General features: G+C 68.9%; 1 protein-coding gene across 2 annotated transcripts; it reads right to left on the reverse strand.

The window, feature by feature from the left end:
- Window positions 1-351: 351 nt before the first annotated feature.
- Window positions 352-23597, reverse strand: MYH14 (myosin heavy chain 14). Of its 2 annotated transcripts, XM_056825559.1 has the most exons (42): window positions 23298-23597; window positions 20594-20977; window positions 18749-18905; window positions 18532-18559; window positions 18348-18450; window positions 17901-17924; window positions 17731-17823; window positions 17575-17638; window positions 16896-16994; window positions 16654-16794; window positions 15141-15236; window positions 13696-13814; window positions 13306-13458; window positions 12913-13086; window positions 12662-12835; window positions 12461-12575; window positions 11996-12186; window positions 11520-11641; window positions 11375-11444; window positions 11141-11301; window positions 10907-11015; window positions 10582-10713; window positions 10031-10237; window positions 9768-9905; window positions 9545-9668; window positions 9271-9442; window positions 8930-9142; window positions 8556-8700; window positions 7214-7420; window positions 6855-6959; window positions 6548-6700; window positions 6079-6327; window positions 5522-5734; window positions 5203-5415; window positions 4668-4829; window positions 3843-3971; window positions 3424-3512; window positions 3208-3331; window positions 2706-2914; window positions 2371-2479; window positions 1222-1394; window positions 352-1124 (listed from the first exon to the last, which is right to left on the reverse strand). In XM_056825559.1, exons 2-42 carry the CDS (start codon window positions 20972-20974, stop codon window positions 965-967), a joined length of 6000 nt encoding a protein of 1999 aa, XP_056681537.1. In that variant the 5' UTR covers window positions 20975-20977; window positions 23298-23597; the 3' UTR covers window positions 352-964. The 2 variants fall into 2 exon arrangements, with proteins under 2 accessions (XP_056681537.1, XP_056681538.1); XM_056825560.1 differs by lacking the exon at window positions 17901-17924.
- Between the last annotated feature and the right edge of the window lie 86 nt (window positions 23598-23683).

Genomic DNA, 23683 nt, shown 5'->3' on the forward strand with positions numbered 1-23683 from the left:
GCCCCCCCCGCTTCGTTTTCTAGAGGAAGAACTCGGGGGGGGGGACCATTGAACCAGTGGGCAGGGGAAGGGGGGGCCTCCCACATCTCCTCTCCCTACCACCCTCGCTAATAGCAGGATCCACCAATACTGACCCCCCACCAGAGACCAAACCCCAACCTCGCAGGCCAGCTGACAGCCCCCGCCCCTGTTAGCAGACTGAGGCGCCCCACTCCTCCCTTGCGCCTCCATGGCCCCCGGCCACAGCCGCGAGGAAGCGGCCTCGGCCCTATCCCCGAGCCTGGACGGGAGACTGGGGAGAATCGGGGGCTTGGGCGCTCCCCTCCCACCCCAAGAAGCCACAGCCAGCACTCGGGGCCCCGGGGGGCGCTCTGAAGTTTATTTCCGAGGGGGCGGGAGGGGGCGGAAACAGGCCACACACTACATAGTTCTCGCCGAGCCTCAAACTCCGGCCTAAGTCGCGCAGAAGGCGCTGAGGCGCTGGCTGGGCCCCTGGGGGAACAGGCGGGAGGCGGGCGGGGATGCTGGGAGAAGAGCCGCGGAAGGAGCCCAGGAAGGCGGTGACGGAGCGAGGACAGGAGAAAACAGGAGCCGGGCGGGGCAGGGAGCTGAGACGGGAGAGGGAGGAGAACGATCAGCCAATCGATGGACTTGTTTCAAGCACCTACTATGTGCCGGGCACCGCGCTAAGGCGGAAGAGACAGCAGAGGGCAAAGGGGAGACGGGGGTGAGATGATTGCGAGGGGAGAGATGGCGGAGGGACAAGCCCAGGAAGAAGGCGGCAGGGAAGCCAGGGCCACCTCCACTCGGCGGCGCTGTAGAGCCCCGCCCGAGCCCCACGGCTGGGAGGAGACAGGGGGCTTCGCTAAGTGCTCAGAGAGCCCGGGGTGGGCACGGGGGCTCCAAAGTGCAGGAAGGCAGGAGGGGAGGGGAGGGGGCCTCGGAGCAGAGGACGAAGGAGGGGTCACTGCGGCTGGGGCTGCGGGGGGCCATCGGCTTCTGGGGCTGCGGGGGGGCCGGCGCCTCCGCCTTCCGCCTCTTCTTCCTCCTCGTCGGAGGCGACCCCTTCCTCCAGGCGGAAGACTTGCCGGACAGTCCTGGTGGTGAAGGTGAGCGGCCCTCGCCTAGACCCAGGGGAGAGGGAAACGGAGCGCTCAGGCGCCTGCCCGGCCGCCCAGAGTGTTCGCGCAACCCCGGCGGAGAAGGGGGCCCAGGCCTCACCGAAGCCGGTTCCTCAGGGTGGTGACCTCCCGATTCATGGACTCGGCTGACTCGGTGACATCGTCCAGCTCCCGCTGCAGCCGCCTCCTCCCAGCCTGGGCCCTGGAGGCCTCTTCCTCGGCCTCCTCCAGCTGCCGTTTCAGCTGCTTCAGCCGCAGGTTTCCCTTCTCCAGCTGCCAGGGCGGGCAGAAGACGGCCAGGCCGGCCGCTCGGCCATCTTCCCATCTCTCCCAGCTTTACCCATTTCTCCAGGTCCTAGCCCTTTCTGGGGCTCCATCAAGGCCTGCCTTCCTGGGCCCCTCCCTCTGGGAGATTCTCCACTGCCTCCCCCCTTCCCTCCCTGTCTCCCTCCCTCTTTCTCTCCCTCCTCTTCCTCCCTCTCTCTCCCTCCTCCCTCTCTCCTTCCCTCTTTCCCTCCTCCTCCCTCCCTGTCTCCCTTTCCCTTTCTCTCCCTCTCCTTCCCTCTTTCTCTCCCTCCTCCTCCCTCCCTGTCTCCCTCTCCTCTCCCTTTCTCTTCCTCCTCCTCCCTCTCTCCCTCTCCTTCCCTCTTTCTCTCCCTCCCTCTCGCCCTCCTCCTCCCTCCCTGTCTCCCTCTCCCTTTCTCTCCCTCTCCTTCCCTCTTTCTCTCCCTCCTCCTCCCTCCCTGTCTCCCTCTCCTCTCCCTTTCTCTCCCTCCTCCTCCCTCTCTCCCTCTCCTTCCCTCTTTCTCTCCCTCCCCCCTTCCCTCCCTGTCTCCCTCCCTCTTTCTCTCCCTCCTCTTCCTCCCTCTCTCTCCCTCCTCCCTCTCTCCTTCCCTCTTTCTCTCCCTCCTCCTCCTTCCCTGTCTCCCTCTCCCTTTCTCTCCCTCCTCCCTCTCTCCTTCCCTCTTTCCCTCCCTCCTCCTCCCTCTCTCCCTCTCTCCCCCCCCCTCTCAGGGCCCCCATCTCCATCTCCATCAGAGTCTGCCCTCCACACCGTCCCTCTGGAGAGCTCTTCCGGCTTCTCCCTGTCCTTCAAGGTCTCCCTGCTCCCTCCCTCAGTAGCCTATGGGGCCCCAGTTCTCTTCTCCCCCTTCCTCGCCCAGCCTCTTAGCATTCGAGGTGGTCCCTGGGAAAAGGAGCCTTAGTTGGCCAGGCGGAGCATCGCCCGATTTCACCGGAGGGGCCTTACCTGGTCCCGGAGCTGGTCAGCCACCCTCCTCTCCTCGTCCACCTGCAGGACCACCTCCTTGAGGCGCTTCTCTGCCCTTCTAACCAGCTTCCCGGAGAGGATGCGCTCCCTGGGGCAGGAGGCGGGGTCACGTTCCCTCCGAGGCAGGGGCGTCCCCTCACTTCCTGACGCCCCTCCCCCGTTCCTGCCCACAAGCTGGCCCAGCGCCTATTTCCCCCTTGCCCGCCTGTAGTGGGTCCAGGATGACAAGTCCGCGGGCACTCAGAGTGGCATGCCGGGTGCCCACCCTTTAGCCAAGCAGGGAAGGAGCTCCTGGCCCTGGGTTCAGAGCCCACCTGCTCTCCTGCTCCAGCTGCTCCTCAGCCTGGGCCAGCTTGGACTCGAGGGCTGCAATGAGCATCTTGTGGCGGGCTCTGGCCCCAGCATCCTCCTCTCCCAGGCGGCTCCGCAGGTCCTGAATCTGCCGCTCCAGCTGCTGCCGCCCACTCTCCGCCTTGGCGGAGAAGCTCCGCTCGGCAGAGAGCTCAGTGGTCAGCGACTCCACCTGGACCAGAGGGGGGGGGGTTCGGGGGCAGGCTGAGCTCAGGGAGCTGGACTGCAGGCAGGCTCTGGCTGAGAATGCAGGGACGCCCGCAGCTCTTGATCCATCATCACTCTCTGGCCAGGCTCTGCTCCAGTCCCTATAGCCCAGCAGCCTCAGCAGTGCAAGGGAGAGGACCAGGGTCCCTGCCTGGAGCCCAGGACAGGCCACAGTGGCTCACAGGAGCCTTGTTCCCCAGAGTGCCTGCATTCACCCAGAGCCTGGGGGCCCTGCGGGGGGCGGGGGGGGGGGCCCACCTGCAGCAGCAGCTTGCGGTAGCGGTCATTCAGCAGCTCTAGGTTCCCATGCTCCTCTTCCAGCTCTTCCTCCACTTGGCCCAGGCGCCCCTCGAGCTGGCGCTTCTCCTCCAGCAGGGCTGCCCTAGAAGGCAGGGAGGGGGCGTCAGTACCTGGCCCCTCCCTCCAGGGACTGCAAAGGGCTGGGGGTGGGGGCGGGAGGGGCCTCCGACGCACTTGGCCAGGTTCCCACCGGCTGCCTCGTCTGCCATGTCATCCCGATCCTGTTGCGCCTGGCGCCGGGCTCGGTCAGAGGCCGCAAGCTCCTGCGGAGGTGAGAAGGAAAGCTCTACATCAGCGGCCCTGAGAACATCAGCACCCGCGCCCTGCCCCGAGGCTCTAGGCCTTCTCTGGATGCTGGCTTCTCTCAGCTCTATGCTGCCTTGGGGGTGCAGGGCCGCGCCCTGCATACAGACCCTTCTGCATCTCTCTGCCCCTTGGGACCCGTCTCCCACCCATTTTCATCTCCGGCCTCCAGGCATTTGTGCAGGCTGGGCCTCTCCTCTGGGATGCCCTCCCTAGCCTCATCCCCCTTAAGGGCCCTTCCTCTGAAGTGGCCCTGATCCAGGACTGCCCCTTGAGGGGAGCCTTCCCACCTCCTGCAGCCGCAGCAGCTCAGCCTCCAGGCCCTTGAGCCTCTTCTCGTTCTCCCGGTTCTGGGCAAAGATTTCCTCCCGGGAGGTTCGAGATTCTTCCACCTCCCGCCAGAGTTCCTTCATCTGCGCCTGGAAGAAAGGCCTTCCCATTGCCCAGGGGCTTCTGTGCTGGGCCCTCCCTGCCTCCTGCCTGTGTGGGTTGGAGCTACAGATGAGGAAACTGAGGCAGAGGGCTCAAACAACTTGCCCAGGGTATCTCAGCCAGTTGATGTCAGAGGTGGGGTTTGAACTCGGGCCCCACTGCCCGGTACAGCTCTGCCCTTGGCACCAGGGAAGGGAATTAGTTTGGACAGAAAAGAAGCGTGCTTTGCCCTTCCCTCCCAGATCCCATCTGGGCCCACAGGAGAAGGCAGGCAAGGCCAGGGCCTCCCGGAGGGGATTCCTGGCCCAGGAACAGAGGCCCGGCCAGGCGGGTGTTGGGGGGCGGCTGGGCAATGTCCCTCCGCCCGCCGAGGGTCAGACAAGCGCTCTGGGGAGCCGCGTCCCCCTCTCACAGGAGGGCAAACTGACTTTCTGTGGAGCCGGGACTCCCCAGGGCAGCGCTCGCTGCCGTCTAGGCACTCGTCAGAGGTCTGAGCACTGCATCATCGGCCACCTCCGGTGGCCCGCGTCTGTCCCAGGGGGAAGCCCGGGAGCAGGGACTGGAGAGGCGGCTGAGGGCCGCCCGGCCGGGTTCCAGCAGCCCCGCCCCTCACAACGGCGCGGGTGGGGCCGGGACCAGTGCTGTGCGGCCAGCGGGCCCTTCTTCCTCTCCGCGCCGCCCACCTGCGTCTTGCGCAGCTGCTTCGCCGCCTCCTCCCTCCCCTGGCCGGCGGAGGCTGCCTGGGCCTTCAGCTCCTCCAGCTCCTGCTCGGCCTTCTTGCGGGCCGCCAAAGCCGCCGCCCTCTGCTTGCGCTCTTCGTCCCGCTCCACCTCCGCGTCCCGTAACTACGGGAGGGAAGGGGGCCGGTCAGCGCTCGGGCCCCGCCCCGCCCTCTGCCTAACCCGCCCCTCCGCCCCTGCTTGGCCAGCAGACGCCCCGCCCCTCCGCCCCTCCTTGGCAGCAGACGCCCCGCCCCTCCGCCCCTGCTTGGCCAGCAGACGCCCCGCCCCTCCGCCCCTGCTTGGCCAGCAGACGCCCCGCCCCTCCGCCCCATCTTGGCAGCAGACGCCCCGCCCCTCCGCCCCTGCTTGGCCAGCAGACGCCCCGCCCCTCCGCCCCTCCTTGGCAGCAGACGCCCCGCCCCTCCGCCCCTGCTTGGCCAGCAGACGCCCCGCCCCTCCGCCCCTGCTTGGCAGCAGACGCCCCGCCCCTCCGCACCTGCTTGGCCAGAAGACGCCTCCTCTCCTCGCCGGCCTCGTCCCGGCCCTGCAACTCGCGCTCGTGCTGGGCCTTCAGGGCCTGGGCTGTCACCTCCAGCCGCAACTTGGCGTCCTCGGCCGCCATCAGCTCATCCTCCAGCTCCGTCACCTGCGTGCGCAAGTCGGCAGCGGCCTGCTCCGCCGCCCGGCGGGCTCTCTCCATTTCGTGCACCTGGAGAGGGAGGGGAGGGAGCCGCTGGGGAGGGGGCTGCAGGGACGCGGGGGCGTGGCGAGCCCGGCCCAGCGGCCAGGCAGGGAGCAGGCGGGGCCGGCCTTACGCTCTTGCCCACGTCGTCCTTGTTGCTCAGCAGCTCCTCCAGCTCCGCCCGCAGGGCCCGGTTCTGCCGCTCCAGCTCCTCGCGGGCTTCCCGCTCCTCTTCCAGGGCCCGGGCCAGTGCCAGGGCCCGGGCCTCTCGCTCTCTGCCGTCGGCCTCGGCCCGCTCCCGCTCCTCCACTGCTCGCTGGGACACAGCCTTCTCCTCTGCCAGGAGCTGAAGGGAAAGAGACCCGTGCCCGAGGGATGGAAGGGCAGCCCAAGGCCCCAGGGGGAGCCCAGGAGCTCGCTGCATGGCCCTGGCCGCCCCTAGCCCTCTCCGGGCAATTTCCCGGCTCAGGACAACCCAGATCCGGACCAAACCCTTCGTCCTGCCAGGCTGAGCCCGGGTCCCGCCACGGGGCTCTCCCCTGCCTAGAGCCCGTGGAGCCGGCACTCGCGCGCGGGATAGGCTCGCCCGAGAAAGCCTGCTCACTTGGCTTGAGGAAATGTATTGTGGCGCCAGGGCAAGGCTCCAAAAGGCAGCCAGCGGCTCGTCCCCTCCAGGCCCGCCCCAAGCACCTGGTCGAACTTCCTCTGCTTCTTCTCCAGGCTGCCGACCAGGTGCCGCTGCTGCTCCAGGTCCATAGTGACGTCGTCCAGCTCCTGCTGCAGCTGTCGCCGGCCCCGCTCCAGCCGCTCGGCCGCCTCCGTCTTCTCCGCCAGCCTCTGAGCCAAGGCCTCGGCCTCTCGGGCCGCCTTGCGGCGGGCCTCCTCCCCAGCCTCCAGGGCTCCCGCCTCCTCCTCCTGCCGCTTGCGCCACTCCGACAGCTGGAGGACAGGGGTCACCCCCCAGGAGCCTGAGCAGCCTGCGGCTCCCTCCTCTGCCTCTGTGCCCGCGGGCTTCTCACCCGGGGGTCCCAGCCCCACCTCAGCCCCAAGCCCTGGTTCCGGAGACACCCGAGGGACCCCTCCCCCTCCACGGCCAGAGCATGGGCGCCGCCCCGACCCAGGGGACAAAACGGGCAGTGCCCGACCTCTCCCCCCTCACCTGGGCCTGGGCCGTCTGCAGCTCCCTCCCAGCGCGCTCCCGGGCTGCCGCCTCCTCTTCCAGTTGTTCCCGCAGCCCGGCAGCCTCGCTTTCCAGCCCTCGGACCCTGGAGCCCAGGGCCAGCTTGGCCCGCGTCTCTTCCTGCAGGAGTTCCTGGGGAGGGGACAGACGGGTGGCAGGCGGGGGAATGAAGGAGGGCCGGATCTAAGGAGCGCACGGCTGGCCTGGCCCAGAGACGGGATGCGGCTCCGGGCCGGAAGTCTGGGTCACCTTCCCGGGGCGGCAGCACCAGGGCCTCCCTCCTCACCTGGACATCATGGAGCTGGGCCTCGGCGCTGCTCAGCTCCTTACTCAGGCGGATCGCCTTGGACTCAGCCTCACTCAGGGCCCCGGAGACGCTGTCCAGCTCTGCCTGCGAGTGGGGTACAGACGCGATGGGCCGGGGCCCCTGGCTGCCCGCCCCCAGAGCCCGCCGGCGAACTTGAAGAGCTTCGCCAAGGCCCAGTCAGGGCCGGCAGTCTGTGCCCTCCCAAAGAGCCCCAGAAGTGGGAGAAGCTGGGGAGGAGGCCCTTAGCTTCGGGAAGGCAGACCGCCTCGTCCCGGCACGCACGCATGCGCAGTGGGTGTCAGACGGGGCTCTCCAGGCGGCTCTGCGGCCAGGCTCACCTGGCTTCTCTGCAACCTGTCTGCCGCGTCGGCCCGTGCCCGCTCGCCCTCGCCGGCCCGGGCCTGCAGCTCCTGCAGCTGCGCCTCGAGGCGCCGGCGCCGCTGCTCTCCCTCCTGCCGGGAGGCCTGCTGGCCCGCCAGTTCTGCCCGGAGCTCCGTGACCTCGGCTTCTAGCGCCAGGCGGGCCTTCTCCCAAGCGCCCCTGCCCTGGGAGGAGGACGAGAGGCGGTCCACTGGAGGGCCTGGCCAGGGAGGGGCCGCCCCAGGACTTCCCCACTCAGTGCATGTCTGCCTCGGGGTCCAGGCCCGGTTCCGGGGAGAGCGACCCAGGACCTAGAGGGTCCCCGGGCTCTGCCATTCACCCACACCACTCCACCTTCCATCTCCAGGCCTTTGCTCAAGCTGTGCCTCCCACCTGGAGTTCTCCCTCCCCAGCTGGGCCCCTTGGAACCAGCCCAAGCTCAGCTCCAGGGCGGCCTCCTACCCAACGGTCTCCCCCTCCTCAAAAACAAAACTGCCCACGATCCCCTCGGCTTGTGTTATGGTGGGTTCTGACGTGCCCACCCAAGCGCAGCTCCGTGAGGGCAGCGGGCGGGTTAGGGAGCATTTGCCCCTTGGTGAATGGGTTCACCGCCTCTGAGGCTGGTGAGCTGGGTTCAAATCTTGCCTTGCGACCCTGGACAAGCCTCCTCCTCCCCACCCCACGCCGGGGCAGGACCAGAACGGAGGTCAGGTGGAGGGGTTTCCTCCACAGGGAGGGCCCGCCGGCTGACGTCAGAGAAGCTCGGATCCTAAGCGGGCAGCAGAGGGGGCTCCCTCCGGGATCCCGCGGGACCTTCACACAGTTACCGCCCCGTGGGGGCGGAGCCAAGGACTATCCATCCCGCTCCCGCCCCGCCCCCTCCCAAAAGGCCCAGCTGTGGGAGGGGGAAGAGAAAGGAGGGAAGGATGGGGAGAGAGACTGCAAGGGAGGGGCAGCAGAGACAGACCGAGGTCCTAAGATCTTAGAGCCAGACCTTTGAGATCACCGAGCTGAGGAAACTGAGGCACACGGGGGCAGTGACTTGCCCAGGATTCCACAGCTAAGTGTGTGAGGCCACAGGAGGTCATCAAACCCCAGACCCACTGCTGAGGCCCCGCACTCGTCCATTAAGGCCCATCTTGTCCCGGTTGGGGCTGGGGAGCCTCCCGGACTTTGAGGGCAGAAAGTGCTCTAGGAGAGTGTCGCGCCCATAACGGAGGCCCAACCCTGGGGCCAGGATGGGACGCCTGGGCCTCTGCCTGGCCCCCCAGCGACCTCGGGGCCAGTCCTGGACAGGTCCGGCCCCGGAGCCCCGCTTACCCTCCGCGCCTGCTCCAGCTGCTCGCCCAGCTCGCCCAGCGCCTGGCCATGACGCTGCCGCAGCTCCTGCACGGCTGCCTCGTGGCTGCGTGTCTCCTCCTCCAGGGCCTGCTTCAGCTCGGACACTTCCTGTTCCCGCTTGGTCCTGGGGAGGGAGGGAAGCTGCTCGGAGAGCCGGCCGGGGGGCTGGAGAGTCTCAGCCCATCCTGTGCCAGCCCTGGCCCTTAGCTTGGCACTCGGCATCGTCCCCCCCTTTCCAGTCTGCGCTTCCCCCCAACCCTCCCATCGCTGAGCCTTTGTCCTTGCCACGGCCGGTCCCCTCCTCCGGACGCCCCCTTGGGTGGGCCTCGAACCCTGGACTGTGCGGGCCTCACCTGAGCTCCTGCTGGGCGTTGGTGGAGTCCAGGGTGTCCTCGAGCTCCCCTCGAAGGGCCTCCAGCTCCTCCCCCAGGTCTCGGCGCTGCTTCTCGGCTTTGGTCCGTGCGGCCCGCTCGGCCTCCAGGTCCTCCTGGGCCTCGGCCAGCCCGGCCTGGGCCTCCCGGAGAGACTTGAGCAGTGAGGCCCGGGCCCCGCCCTCCTCCTCGGCCCTGGGGTGGGGGTGGAGGGAGCCTGAATGGCGCAGCGGGCGGAGCCCGGCTCCTCCCCCGCCCCCCCCCCGCCGTGAGGGGGCTGTCGGGTGGGAGGGGTCTCGGGCCGCGTCAGCCCTGCCGCTCACCTGGCCAGGGCGGCCTGCAGCTCCTCCTCCTTGCGGCCCAGCTGGGCACGGAGCTCCTCGGCCCGGTGCTGCTGCTCCGACAGCTGCTCCTGCAGCTCGGAGCTCTCCCCGTCCAGCCGCCGCTTGGTCTTCTCCAGCTCCTGGCGGCCCTTCTCCTCCAGCTTGAGGCGCTCTGCAGCGACAGGCCACGGTGAGGGCGGAAGGGTCCCCCACACCGGGACGGCGAGGTCGGAGCAGGGATGGGGGCGGGGCGGGGCGGGGCGGGGCGCGTCACCTTCCAGGTCGGCCAGCGTGGCCTCGTATTTGTGCCGGAGCTTATTGAGGCTCTTCACCTTCTCCTCCTCCTCTGCCGCCTGCGACGAGAACTCCCCCAGACGCTCCTCCAGCAGCCGCCGCTCCTGGGGAGAGGCGGCCGTCAGAGGGAGCTCAGCAGCTGGTCAGGGCCCGCCCCCTCGCGGTAAACTGAGGCCGGGAGGGGCGGGGGCGCTGCAGCCCACCTTGCCCAGCTTGGCGTTCTGGTCCTCCAGCAGCAGGAGGTCCTCCTCCATCTTCTTCAGCCGCGCCTCGGTGGTCACCTTCTCCAGCTGCAGCTTCTGCCGGGCTCCCTCCTCCGCCTCCAGGTGCTGCTCCAGCTCCTGCAGCCGGGGAAGGGCCGTCACCGTGGCGGAGGCCCCTCCCCAACCAAGGCGGGCATCTTGGCTGTGCCCAGGGCGGCGGCCAGGTGAGCGATCCAGGGTCAAACCCCCCCCCCCCCCCGCACCTGCACGTGTTGCTGCAGCCTCCTCTTGTCGGTCTCCAGCTGCGCTCCCCGCTCCTCCTCCTCGCCCACCCGGGCCTCCAGCATGCCCACCACTCTCTCCAGCTCCTGCTTCCGGGCGGCCAGGCGGCCCCGGGTCTCCTCGGCCTCAGCGCACAGCTCGGCCTCCGCTCGCAGCTGCTCCGAGAGCCGGGCTCTCTCCTCCTCCAGCTGAACAACGGGGGCAGAGGGTCAGGGGGCCTTCTGATCCCGGCATTCGAGGCTCCTGACAAGCCAGCGCCGGCTCCCGGCCGCTCCCCCAGCCGGTGTACTCACCCTCTGTCTCATCCCCAGCTCTCCTTCCTCTTCCAGTGCGTTAAGGACCCCCCGGGAGCACGGGACACCCAGACACCCCACCACAGTCACAGGCACACCGGGGAAGTCACTGCTCCCCTCTGCTTAGGGCTCTCCCTCTGCCACGGGGTATGGCTCCAGTCCCTTGCATACCACCGCAGATGGGGAGCTCACTACCTGTCCTGGGCACAGCCTCTGATGGTGAGGGGAAGGGCCCTCACCTGGACCACGCGGCTCTGGAGCTCGCCCAGCTCCCGAGCGCTCTGCTGCTGTAACTCTTGCACTTTCTGCAGCTCCTGGGCCCGGGCCTGGAGGACCTCGTCCTGGCGGGTCACCTGGAGAAGCGGCTTCACCTGCGCTCCGGGGAGGAAAGGGTCTGAGAGCTCCCGCCCTCCATCATCCAGGCTCTGCCCACCCCAGAGCCAGCCCCGGGCCTCAGCTTCCTCCTCTGGGAAATGGGCTCCGGCCTTCCGGAGTCACCGTGAAACTAAGCGCCTGTCCACCGCCCCGCCGCTGCCCCGTGGCCCGGGCGGCCTCGAGCCTCACCTTGGTAAAGAGGCGCCACCATTGCCAGTGACGCAGCTTGAGGTAGGCCGCGCAGTTCCTCTGCATCACCCGCAGCGCGCTCTGCTGCTGCTGCCGCCTGTGGAAGGCCCTGGAGCGGGCGGCCGGGGGAGAGCCGGGTCAGGGAGGCCCGGGCGGGGGAAGGGCCCCAGGTCCCCCGGGGCGCGTCAAGGGCGGGGCTGCCCCCTGGGCTGGGAGAAGGGGGGCCCGGCCCACCTCCGGGCCAGGTAGCCCCTGGCGGCCGCCTGGAAGGACACGATGATGTCGGTGATCTTGAGGTCGCGCTCCTCCTCCAGCTGCGCCAGGACGCCGGCCCGGAAGAAGATTTTGCTTTGGCCCACGCGGTACAGGTTGGGGTCGAGCTCCAGGGCCTGGATCTGGGGGCGGGGCCGAGTCAGCGGCGGCCCCCAGCGGCCCCCGGGCCCGCCCCAGCCCGGCCCTCGCCCTTACCATCTTCTCGCAGGCCTGCTTCCCGTCCATGAAGCCCTTGGGGATGGCGTTGGGAGTCAGGATCTCGTACCTGCGGGCGGCAAAGCCGGTGAGCCGGGCGCCCCCAGCCAGCACCCCAAAGCCAGCGGGACCCGGGCCCCCTCACCTCTGCCGGAACTCCTGGAACAGGATCCGGTTGGGGAAGCCCTGGCGGCAGATGCGGATCCCCTCCAGGACCCCGTTACAGCGCAGCTGGTCCAGCACCAGCCGGGGTTCCAGCTTCCCAGCCTGCGAGAGGAGGCGTCAGCACCTGGACAGCTCCGCTCCTTTCCCCGCCCCAGGGCCCCAGGGGGCACAAGGGCAGAAAAGGAAACTGAGGCCCAGGGCCTCCGGGAAACTAGCCCTCTCTGCTCCCCGCACCAATGACTGCAGAACTCTTACCCGGAGAGGATTCCTCCAGGGAGCCCTCCCAGATCTCCCCTGCCCAGATCCCGGAGAGCATGAAGGGATCTTAAAGACATTTCGGTATGAAGGCAGAGGGGCAGGATTCACCCTCTCTAGCTTGACCCTGGGGGAAGCGGGCATTGGGTGAGTCCCCAAAGCACCACCCAAGCCCCTGCTGTGTGCCAGGAGGGCGCTCACCCTCTTCTCGTGGTTGGGGATGATGCAGCGCACAAAGCTGGGGTTGGTGTTGCTCAGCGTGGCCATGAGGCGGCTCAGGGACTCCTTGTACAGCTGGCCCACCGTCCGGAACATGCCCCGGCGGGGGCGGCCGCCAGGCGCGCCCCCGTCCCCGAGGCTGCTCACCTGCTCCAGGCCCACAATGCCCTCCACTGTAGGGAGAGAGACCGGCGTCACGGAGGCCAGGCAAGGGCCAGGGATGCACCCAGCTAGAAGAGACCTATCTCGGGCTAGGTGGGGGACAACGGGGAGACAGGGATGGGGGTGCGGGCAGGCGTCGCTGGGCTGGGGAAAGGGAGCTGAGGAGAGCGGTGGGGTTGGGGGGGTCACTCCCAGAGATGAAGGAGGGAGGGAGGGAGGGCCAGAGGCAGAGCGGGGGCAGGAGGAAAGGGCCTGGGGGAATCCTGGGGGCTGGGGCCGCCTCACCGTCCTTCCAGATCTCGGCCGTGAGCTTGTCGGTGCTCTGGTGCAGGAGGGCGGCCACGCTGTCGTTCAGGGGGTCCATGTTCTTCATGAGCCACTCGTTGGCCTTGTAGTCCACCTGGGGGCGAGGCCAGGAGCTCGTGAGGCCCCCGATGTTCCCACACCCGGCTCAGCGCCCTCCATTTCCTCGCCCGCAGCCCCCACCTTCCCCGCGTAGTGCAGCACACTGAAGTCGGCCTGGTCCCGCAGCTGCCGCGGCCGCTGGAACTTGGGGTGGCCGCCCTGCTCCTGGGCCACCTTCTCCACGAAGGACTTGTCCGTGGCCTTGGGGAACCAGCACTCCTCGTCCAGCAGGGCCAGGAGCCCTGGGGGGTTGGCCTGGGGGAGGGGAGCGAGTGAGGAGCCCCCCGCGGTCCTTCAGCCTCCCCTCCTCCCCTCCCCCGGCCGGCGCTCACGGGCCGCTCGATGAGGTCGATGCAGGGCTGCAGGTCGAGGCCGAAGTCCAGGAAGGTCCAGGGGATGCCCTCGCGCTGGTACTCCTCCTGCTCCAGCACGAACATGGTGTGGTTGAAGAGCTGCTGCAGCTTCTCGTTCGTGTAGTTGATGCACAGCTGCTCGAAGGAGTTCAGCTGTGGGGAGGGCAGGCAGGGAGCGCCAGATGGTGGGCGGGGCCTCACCTTCCCCCACCCGAGCACCAAGAGAAGATGGGGGGGGGGCGCCGGGGACGCCCACAGTCCCAGCGGGCTCCCATCACGCCCCTGTACAGTTGAGGAAACTGAGGCTGGCAGAGAAGCCCGGGGACGGACAGGGAGGCGGGAAGGGGCTGCCAAGGCAGGTCAAAGCCTCACTTGGAAGATCTCGAAGCCCGCGATGTCTAGGATGCCCAGGAACGAGGCCCCCTGGCGCGGACTTCGGTCCAGGGCCCGGTTGAGTCGCAGCACGAGCCAGCGGAACAGGCGCTCGTAGGAGGCCTTGGCCAAGGCTTCCAAGGCGAAGTCAGCCTGTGCGAGAGAGCGCCCAGAAGGGTGGGCCGAGGCGGCATGGCGTCAGGGGCCAGGCTCTCCGCTGAGAGCCCCCCCAGGGCTGCCGAGTGCCTCAGGCCCTCCCAGACCCCCCCTCACCGCTTGGGGAGGCTCTCGACCGGCAGCAAGAGCAAGGGAGCCACATGGGAGAGGGCCAGAGACAGAGGAGGGGGAGGGTCCCCTTCACCCCTCTCCCTCTGTCCCGGGGCCCAATACCTGCTCCTTGGTCTGGGCCTTCTGGACGTAGTCCCGGCCAACCTTGATGCGGGGGGAGAGCAGGGCTCGGGAGAAGTCTGTCACCCCCAAACCCAGCAGACGGCACAGTTTCTGGGCCGCTAACGCGGAAGAAGGAAGGAAGGAAGGAAGGAAGGAGCAGGTTAGGACCCTGAGCCCTAGGCGGGGGGAGTTTACTTTTTGCATCTCTCGCCTCGCCTCGCCTCGCGGCGGCCTTTCCTTCATACAGAACCTTCTTTCCAGACACGCCCTCCCCCCCTTTGGAGAGAGACAGGAGCCTGGGGCCCCTCGGAGTGCCCCTGCGGGGCGGGCAGCTGCCCTTGCCCAGGTGTGTCCTTCCACGCTCCTCTCCATCAGCCGGTAACGGTCTTCTGGCGCTCGTCCCGGTGCCCTGGGGTGCTCGGACACGTGGCAGGAGGAGGCACTGCCAAGCAGAGGCGAGCGGGGATAAGGGCCGTGAAGGAGGGAATACTGAAGGCCAGGAGGCACCCCCGCGGGGGGGGGGGCAGGGTTGGGCTCCACAGAAGAGCCGGGAATGAGTGAGCACCTCAGGAAAGACCCCCAAGAATGGGAGCAGCCCGCAAACTGGCAAAGCTGGCCGACAACGCTGGGGGGCTCTGTAAAGCGGCGCTCTTACATGGTTGGTGGAGCTATGAATGGGGACGACGGTCCTGCGAGAAGCTCCTGTGGGGGCCTCCCCGGCCGCCCTGGTCACTCGCTACCCTCCTTGTCCGCCCCCCTCCCGGAGGGCCTTTGCCCCTCAAGCTGCTCCTCTTGCCGGCACCTCCCGCCTTCCGGCGGCCCACCCTTAGCACCCCTGGCTTCCCTGAAGTCTCGGTCGGAGTCCGGCACCTCCAGAAGGCTTTTCTCCACCTCTAGAATCGGGTGGTGGGCAGCTGGGTGGCCCGGTGCACAGAGGGGAGGTCCTGAGATCCAATCTGGACTCCAACCGTCCTAGCTGTGCCCCCCCACCCCCAGCCCAGCTGCCCGCCCTTCCCTTCCCAGGGCTTGGCAGAAGGAATGGCTGCTGCCACCTCCTCCGAGCAGCCCGGGGATCAGACTCCCAGGCTCAGTGGGCGCTGGCGGGGGAGCCAAGCTGGCAGATGCCCCGAGGCTCTGGGGCCTGGAGCAGGCTTCAGAAGCCCCACTGCCAAGCTCTGCGCCGGTGGGGATGGGCACGGAGTGGGCAGCGTGGCACCCTCGAGGAGGATGACTGAGGCCCGGGGAAATGGGCACAAGGTGATACAGACTGGAGGAAGAATGGCAAAGCCCCCAGAACGCTGGAGGCGGGCGGCCTCCCTCAGGGACCAAGGACAGCGCCAGGCGCATGGGACGGCAGAGGCCAGACCGGCCCACGTCAGGCTTCCTGCTACTTGGCTCGGCTACTTCCCTGCCTGGGAGCTCCCTACCCTCGGAAGGAGGGCTACCTGTGTTGTCCGGCATCGTGGCCTGGTCCGAATGGCGCTCCTTCTTCAGGGAGATGTTTCCAAACTGGAGAACAGCTGAGACCACACGTAACATGGCTGCGGAGTGGGGAGAGGCCGGAGCTGAGGGGGGCAGGCGGGCCCCATGCGTGGCTCCCAGAGGCAGGGGGCGCTCGTCACCGTCCCCTTGCCTGGGGGTCCCTGTCCTGGGTCCTACCGTCCCCTTCGACAGCGGCCTCCTCCCCCTCCTCAGTTCCTTCCCCCAAACCTCTGGCCCCCCTTCGGGGTGGGCTCCAGCTGGAGGAACTCTGGGGCCCCGACAGCCCTGAGCCGCACTGGCCTCCTCCTGGGCCCTGGGTGCCCCCTGGCCCAGTGAGCTCCCTGAGGGCAGGGGCTGATTCTCTTTGGGCTGGGGGTCCCCTGGAGAGGCTCTGGCGCCAGACTGGCTAGCGCTGCCCCCTCAAAGAGCCCAGGCTGGAATGTCAAGTGTCCTTGCGGAGGCCCTGAAGAGCCCTGGGGCTGGGGCACAGAGGAGGGATGGGGCATTCCAGAGGCCAGCCCCCCCCAGGGGTCCCTGGGAGGAAGCCCAAGCACGTGGGCTGAGGACTGGAGGGGGAGGGGGCACGCAGCCAGCCCCATGCCTGGCACACTCTGCCCTCCTCGGCCTTGCCTCTCCAAGGCCCAGAACCTGTCCCGAGCCAACTTGAGGGCCTTTCTTCCGGGATTCCCCAGGAGTGAGCTCCCTGGCCTCCAACTCTGGTATCTGGGCCCCAGTGCCTGGCACAGAGGAGATGCCAGTGAAGGTCACTGTCCCTTGGATCCCCAGCCCTCCCCCTCTCCCTGTTGCTGGGCTCCTCTCTCTGGGCTCTGGCTGTCATGGTGTGAAAGCTGGGGTAAGCCTTCTGGAGCTTGTGGCCCCCTAGGACCCCTGGGTCTCTTCCATTCCCATCTCCTTCCACCTCTGCAGAGGCCAGTGGGCTCACTGTTCTCACAATGTCCCCAGGCTCTGCAAGTGTAGGTGGGTGGACCAGTGAGAGTGCGGCAGAGACACGGCCAAGGAGAGCCAGAACCCAGAGCCTTCTCTCTACATGCAGAGGGATCTGGGCCCAGCGCAGCAGGGGCACCGGGACAGTCAGGGAGACTTGTCCCCCCCAGTTCAAATCCTGCCTGAGCCACTTCCTGGTCAGGTGACTCTGGCCCAGCCACTTCACCTCACTGGTCAGTTTCCTCATCTGTCCATTGAGCCAGAGAAGGACCCGGCAAGGAGGAGAAAACCCCAAACGGGGTCACCGAGAGTCGGCCAGCCGAAATGACCCCAACAAGCCAGGGAGGCTGGACAAGACCATCTGAACGCCCTGACTGCCCTGCTGTTGGGCCCCGAACTGAGCCATGGACCCCCACCCCAGCTTGGGGCAGGGAGCGCCCATCGGACCGAGCCCCAGCAGAACCATTTCAGACCCAGGGCAGGTCCCCAACCTCCTCATCTGGAGCCAGAGCCCCCCCCCCCCCCACTCACAGACGATCTCCTCGTGGCTGAAGCCCAGGACCCGCAGGGATTCCAGGGTCTCTTGGAAGAGTTCCCGTTCCTGGCCCGGGGATGAGGCCGGCTCGTTGGTGAGGAATCGGTACTCGGAGCACGGCTGCAGGAGGAGGTCCTCTGGGGGGGATGAGGGGCCAGAGTCAGGCCCTGGGGTGCCACGGAGGGGCTTAGAACAGACCCGGCAAGCTGGGGGCGCCCAACCCCATCAGCTCCCTGACCTTTAAGCTGCTCCCCGGCACCCCCAAGGAGCTGGTAGAAGATATGGAAGCTGCACTCATCCTTGGCCTGCCGGATGGCCCGGGACTTCTCCAGCAAGTCTGGGATAGAGTGGAGTCAAGGAGCTGCGCCTCTCACCTGAGCTAGCCCTGTAGCCACTGCCCCCCAGGCCATCCCCAGCCACCTCTGCCCCCCAGCCCCCCCAGCCACCTCTGCCCCCCAGCCCCCCCAGCCTCCTCTGCCCCCCAGGCCCTCCCCAGCCCCCCAGGCCCCCCCAGCCCCCCAGCCTCCTCTGCCCCCCAGGCCCTCCCCAGCCCCCCGGGCCCCCCCAGCCCCCCAGCCTCCTCTGCCCCCCAGGCCCTCCCCAGCCCCCCAGGCCCCCCAGCCCCCCCTGCCCCCCAGCCCCCCAGCCTCCTCTGCCCCCCAGGCCCTCCCCAGCCCCCCAGGCCCCCCCAGCCCCCCAGCCTCCTCTGCCCCCCAGGCCCTCCCCAGCCCCCCAGGCCCCCCAGCCCCCCCTGCCCCCCAGGCCCTCCCCAGCCCCCCAGGCCCCCCCAGCCCCCCAGCCTCCTCTGCCCCCCAGGCCCTCCCCAGCCTCCTCTGCCCCCCAGGCCCTCCCCAGCCCCCCAGCCCCCCGGGCCCCCCCAGCCCCCCAGCGGCCTCTGCCCCCAGCCCCAAGGATACAGGTCTCAATGTTGGCCCCCACAATGTAGCCGGCCACATCGAAGTTGATTCTGATGAATTTGCCCTGGGAGGGAGAGGAGGGGCTGGTGAAGGGGTGAAGGCTGCGCATGGCCGCCCCCTCGGCCCCCCTCCCGGGCTCCCCCCCTCCCCGCTCACAAATCGGGAGGAATTGTCGTTCTTGACAGTCTTGGCGTTCCCGAAGGCCTCCAGGATGGGGTTGGCTTGGAGCAGCTGCCGTTCCAGCTCGCCCTGGGGGCGGAAGAGCGGTCAGCTGGGGCTAGGGGGCCGCAAGGGCGGTTGGGGGGGGGGGGGGAGGGGCTACTCACATAGGCCACCAGGCTGGCAGGGGTCTGGGGGATTCACGGGAAGGCAGGACACGCCGGCACACAGGAACATGGGACACGGACGGACGCGGCACATGGACGCGGGACAGACACACGGTGGGCCCCAGAGTCAGCCTCGCAGAGCCCCCTCCTCCCCCCCACCCCGAGCACGGGGCGCCCTGGGCTCCCTGGCCCATCCGGAGCATCTTTCCCCTCGGGAGGGCCAGGCCGCTTCTCCCCTGCTCTGGGCCTCGGCCTCCCCCGGGGCGGTGTTCAGAGCTGGCGGAGGGAGCCGGGCGCCCTGGAGCATCTCTGCGGCCCTGATTCCGAGGGAGGGACACGGGCGGCTTCCTGGGCCAAGCGGGGCGGAGGGGGGAGGGAGGAGCCAGGGGGGGGAGAGGAAGGCTGAAGAAGCCCCCCCCAGCCCCGGGCCCGGAAGGGAGGACTCACCGGGGCTCCGGGCTCCCGCCGGCCCTTGGGGGACGAGGCCACGTGGGCCAGGTACTGGATGACTTTCTTGGTGTTTTCCGTCTTGCCGGCCCCGGACTCCCCGCTGGGGGACACAAAGGCAGCGGCGGGCGGTCAGCGCGGCCCCTCCCGGCTCCCGCCCCGCGTCGCAGCCCCGGTCACTCACGTGCACAAGATGGACTGGTCCTCCCGATCTGTAAGGGGCGGAGAGGGAGGGCGCTGAGAGGTGCTGCCCGGGGGCCCCGCAGGAAGACCCGCTGGGTGCCAGAGCTCTGCCCGGCCCGGCCGTCCTTCTTGGGGGCCGACAGGAGGAGACGTCGCAAAGCCTCCGAACTCCTGCGGAGGGTCTCCGGGCCCTTCCTCCCCGCCCCTCGCCCACTGACCCTGCAGCATGCTGCGGTAGGCGCCCTCCGTGACGGCGTACACGTGCGGGGGCACCTCGTGCCGCTTCTTGCCGCGGTACATTTCCACGATGGCTTCCGTGTAGATGGGCAGCTGCTTGTAGGGATTGATGACCACGCAGAAGAGGCCCGAGTACGTCTGCGGGGGGAGGCGGGTCACAGAGGAGCCCGGCCTGACCACAGGGGGCCCACGGGGAGGAGGAGGGCCAGGAGGAGGGAAGGGAGAGGGGGCTGCTAGATCCTCCCTTCCCCCCCCCCCCCCACTGACCCAGGGAAGGAGCTGAGAAGGGACGGGGTGTCCGATGAGCCCTCCCAGAGAAGGGAAGAGGAGGGGAGGGAGGGGGAGAAGGGACAGGGGGGGGTCCGATGAGCCCCCCCCACAGAAGAAAGAAGGGGGAGGGAGGGGGGAAACGAGATAGAGGGGGTGTCAGATGAGCCCCCCTCCCCCCGCAGCCCTGCTACCCAGGAGCCCAGACCGGTTGGTCAGGTGTGGGGGCCCCACCCCGGCCTGGCAGGGAGACAGGGATCCCCCCCCCCCAGCTCTCAGCGCCTCCTGAGGGCGGGCCCGCCCACCCACATTCCCAGGCCTGGTAGATCATGCTTGGTGGCGCCGTGGGCCCCCCCCCCAAGTCGTCCCCTCTCCCTGTACTTGGCAGGCCGCTGGCCTGGTGTATCCTGCCAGCTCCAAAATCCCCTTATTTTACTGAGGGAGAAACTGAGGTGGGGGGGCAATCGAGACTCTTCCTCCCTGGGGCCCCAGCCCGCTCCCACGGCAACACCCAAGGAAGCGCTGGAATCTGAGCCTGGCAGGGATCAAAGGGCAGGAGGGGAGGCCCACGCCCAGGATGAAGGGATGCCCAAGGGCTGGGGGAGGGGCCGAATGACCCACTCGAGGCCACCAGACGGGTGGCATATTGGGTCCAAAGTCCTTGTTTTATAGATGGGAAACTGAGGCTGGTGCCCCCTCTGGGGGAGGCAGCCATCGGGAGCCTCTGCCTCCCGGGAGGCCCTGAGCTCAGCCTCCTCTGAGAGCCGGGCTGTGGAGGAGCGCCTCTGTGGGGTGGCCCATCCCAGGGAGGCGGGGAGGAAACTGAGGCTCAGAGAAGGCGGGAGGCAGAGCAGGGCGCAGCCGGTGGGTGAGGAGGACAGCTCCAGGGAGCCATTTTCGGGGACCCCCTCCCCAAAGGGACAAAGACCCCACTTCTATCCCAGGCCACTGCCAGCCCCGATTCTCAACCCAGCTCCAGGAGGAAACCGAGGCCCGGAGCAGGGAGTTCTGGGAGTCTCCTAAGGGCACCAAGGGCAGAACCAAGCCAGGCCTGAAGGCTAGGGATGATGGTGCAGAGCTGACCCAGGGATTCCTAACTGGCCTAAACCCCTGAAGGCTGGGGCCCATGGGGAACCATTGGGCCCCGGCAAGGAAGTCAGGAGGTTGGACCCCACTGAGAATGGGGGGGTGCTGGGCCCCCAGTCCTGGGGGTGAGGGGGGTGCTGGGCCCCCAGTCCTGGGGGTGAGGGGGGTGCCGGCCCCCCAGTCCTGGGGGCAAGAAGGAGGGTGCTGGGCCCCCCAGTCCTGGGGGTGAGAAGGAGGGTGCTGGGCCCCCAGTCCTGGGGGTGAGAAGGAGGGTGCTGGGCCCCCAGTCCTGGGGGTGAGGGGGGTGCTGGGCCCCCCAGTCCTGGGGGTGAGGGGGGTGCTGGGCCCCCCAGTCCTGGGGGTGAGGTGGGTGCTGGGCCCCCCAGTCCTGGGGGTGAGGTGGGTGCCGGGCCCCCCAGTCCTGGGGGCATTAGGAGGAGGCTGCAGCCCCCCAGCCCCAGGGCAGAACTTACGTAGATGAGGCCCGAGTAGTACCTCTCCCGGAGGTTGTGCAGCACGGAGGCTTCGTTGAGGCAGGTGAGGTCAGCCATGTCCTCGGCCTTGCTGAACTTGGGGGGGTTCATGCGCTGCACCTGGTCTCGGGGCAGCCGGAGCCTGCGGCCGCTCTCGGCCAGCTCCACCTCCACCTCCTCGGGGCCCTCGTCGCGCAGGGCCGCCGCCTCGAAGCCGTGCAGCTCGGAGGGCACCCACACGAGCCTTCGGGCAGCCCACTCCACCGGGGGCGGCCCCACGCCGCTCGCCAGCCCGGGGCCCGCTCGAGGGGCGAACAGGAAAGGCTGGGCTGCCTCGGGCACCGGGCCTGCCGCCTTCCTCCAAGCGCTAGTGGCAGCCATGGCCTGCGGGCGAGGGGAGCCGTGAGGACCCCAGGGGGACCCGCAGCTCACCCCCCCCCCGTCCCAGCCCTGCCCACCCTGGGGTCCCAGAGGAGTCCCAGCCCCCTCTCAGACCTCCGTTTCCTTCTCTGCCAAAAGGGGACAATAACAGTGCCCAGAGCCGGAGGGAGGTTCAGGGAGCCCCTGGCCAGGGGTCCCCGGCTCCCCTCTGGCCGTGCCAGGCCCCACATCAGCCCTTTCTCCGGGGCCCCCAGGCCCACCTCAGGCTCCCTCCTGGCCCCGTTCTGCCTGCCCAGCCTGGCCTCCATCCTGCAAACTCCCCGGTGGCGGGCGCACCCCAGGGCTCGGGGCCTTTGACCAGGAAGTCTTGTGCCTCCTCGGGGCGCCCCCTGCCCGCCCAGCCCGCCCCCCCAGTCCTGCCATGCCCACAGCTTGGGCCTCGCCCCTGTCAGGCCTCATTACTCAGGTCACCGGGCAAAGGGCGGGGGCGCAGCCCGAGTCAGGGCGGTACGGCGGCATCAGCCTCCTCCCTGCAGCCTCTGCCCACATCTGCTAAGACCAGAGCAGTGCGGGCTGGAAGGGGGCCCCATCCTGTGCTGCCCCCCACGGGCAAGATTTCAACCCACGTCCTCTGGCCACCCCCCCAAATGTTCTTTAGTGCCCTATTTTATACCACCTGCCAAGGGCCAGGGTCCTTCCCAGAGTGAGGGACCCCTCCACCAGGGCCAGGATCCCTCCCAGAGCCAGGGACCCCCCCAGACAGGGCCAGGGTCCCCTCCAGACAGGGCCAGGGACCCCCCAATGCCAGGGACTCCCCCAGACAGGGCCAGGGACCCCCCAATGCCAGGATCCCTTCCAGAGCCAGGGACTCCCCCAGACAGGGCCAGGGACCCCCCAATGCCAGGATCCCTCCCAGAGTCAGGGACTCCCCCAGAGCCAGGGTCAGGGACCCTCCTAGACAGGGCCAGGGACCCCCAACAGCCCTCTTCCCTTAGAGACGGGGCCCCTTGGTGCTTCACCCCAGGCCCAGCTAGGGGGAAGGGCAGGAGGCTGGTGGCCCAGGGAAGGTCTCGGGCTCCAGCGGGCGTGCCCCACCCTGCCTGGCTCTCCCAGCCCTGCCCGCAGGAGCAGGTGCCCAGACAGAAGCCAGCCCTGGCCCGGCGTCGCCCTCCCAGCTCGGCTGAGTCAGGGCTGGGAAGACTCGGGCATGTGCCCAGCCAATGGCTGCCTCCCTCCTCGCGGCCCGGCCCCCTCCGGGACAGGCTCTCTGCCTGTGGCCGAGGCACCCCCTCCAGAGGCGGCATCTCCTTCCCCAGGCCCAGGGGGCCGCCCACGCTCTCGGGCTTCTTTGAGACCCAGCACCGAGCCTCGAGGGAAGGCACTCGGCCCCCAGCCCTCTTCCGAGGCCCTCTGGCCTCCCTCCCCTCCTGAGGGCCCCCAGGAAAGCAGGCCCCCCAAACTGGCCCCCCTCAGGCTCCCACGCAAGGTCCCAACGAGGAGGGTAGGGGATGGGCTGGAAGAGGGGGTGCTTGGCACAGCCCCAGAGGAGTCCCCTGGGCACCACCTGGCCCAAAGCAAGGAGCTGAGGGCACTGGCAGGGAGAGGCTTCCCTGGGGGAGGGAGACCACCTGGGCCGGGGCGCGCGCGGGGGGGGGGGGGGGGGGGGCGTGTTATGAGCAGGATTAATGGGGCACCTGGGAGAATAGAGCGCTCCTGAGGCCGAGTAGGGTGGCCTGAGTGCCTGAGGACCTGCCTAGCAACGGGGGCTACAAGGAGCCGCAGAGTATTATCTGGGGCAGGATCTAACCTAACTTGCCTGAGGGGAGGGCAGAGAGGGGAGCAGGGGATCCCTGGGGAGGCTGGGGGGAGCAGGGGATCCCTGGGGAGGCTGGGGGGAGCAGGGGATCCCTGGGGAGGCTGGGGGGAGCAGGGGATCCCTGGGGAGGCTGGGGGGAGCAGGGGATCCCTGGGGAGGCTGGAGGGAGCAGGGGATCCCTGGGGAGGCTGGGGGGAGCAGGGGATCCCTGGGGAGCAGGGGCAAAGGTTCACCCAGTCACCTGGGGGGCTCCTAGGGGAGCAAGAGGTCATGTGGGGGGCTGGGGAGGGAGCAGGGGATTATCTGATGCACACCTGGGGGGAAGGGCCAGGAGCACCTGAGAGGTCACCTGGGGGAGACTAGCAGAGGGAAAAAGCAGGGAATCACCTGGGGGGGAATGGAGGGGGGCAAAGGATGGGGGGGTACCTGAGGGGGCGCGAGGATCACCTGGGGGAATCGCGGGGGGGCTCCCGGGGGAGCAGGGATCACCTGAGTGGGCTTCCTTACCTGGGGGGGGTCACCTGGAGCCCGGGAGCAGGGGAGCAGGGGAGCGCCGGGTACTCCGACACAGCAGGGGGCCTGCGGCCGGGCTGGGCAGACGTGATGTCACGGCGGGCGGGGCCCACCTGCTGGGGCGGGGCCGGGCGCTCACGCCTTATAAGGGATGAGACAGGTGAGGCAGGTGTGCGGGGTGGGGCCCAGGTCCCGGGGGACCAGCCCCCCGCCGCGGGGCGCAGGCTGCGGGCTCCGGGGCCTGCCTCGGCCGCCTGTCCCCGCCTGTCCCCGCCTGTCCCCTCCTGTCCGGCTCTGCTCGGGCTCGGGCCTGGGCGCAGGGAGGGGCGGGGGCGCGAGGAGCAAGTCTCCTCCAATCGACGGGCCCGGGCCCGGCAGCT

Source organism: Monodelphis domestica, chromosome 4 (genome assembly GCF_027887165.1).
Source record: "Monodelphis domestica isolate mMonDom1 chromosome 4, mMonDom1.pri, whole genome shotgun sequence".
NCBI lineage: Eukaryota > Metazoa > Chordata > Mammalia > Didelphimorphia > Didelphidae > Monodelphis > Monodelphis domestica.

What these genes read in the sequence shown, in the direction of transcription:
- MYH14 (XM_056825559.1), bottom strand. Translation starts at nt 20,974, where the DNA reads ATGGCTGCCACTAGCGCTTGGAGGAAGGCGGCAGGCCCGGTGCCCGAG. An exon ending in CAGCCACGAGGAGATCGTCT is followed by an intron (nt 15,237 to 16,653) that starts GTGAGTGGGGGG and finishes CCCACTCCGCAG; the next exon opens with CCATGTTACGTGTGGTCTCA. An exon ending in AACGCCCAGCAGGAGCTCAG is followed by an intron (nt 8,701 to 8,929) that starts GTGAGGCCCGCA and finishes CTCCCTCCCCAG; the next exon opens with GACCAAGCGGGAACAGGAAG.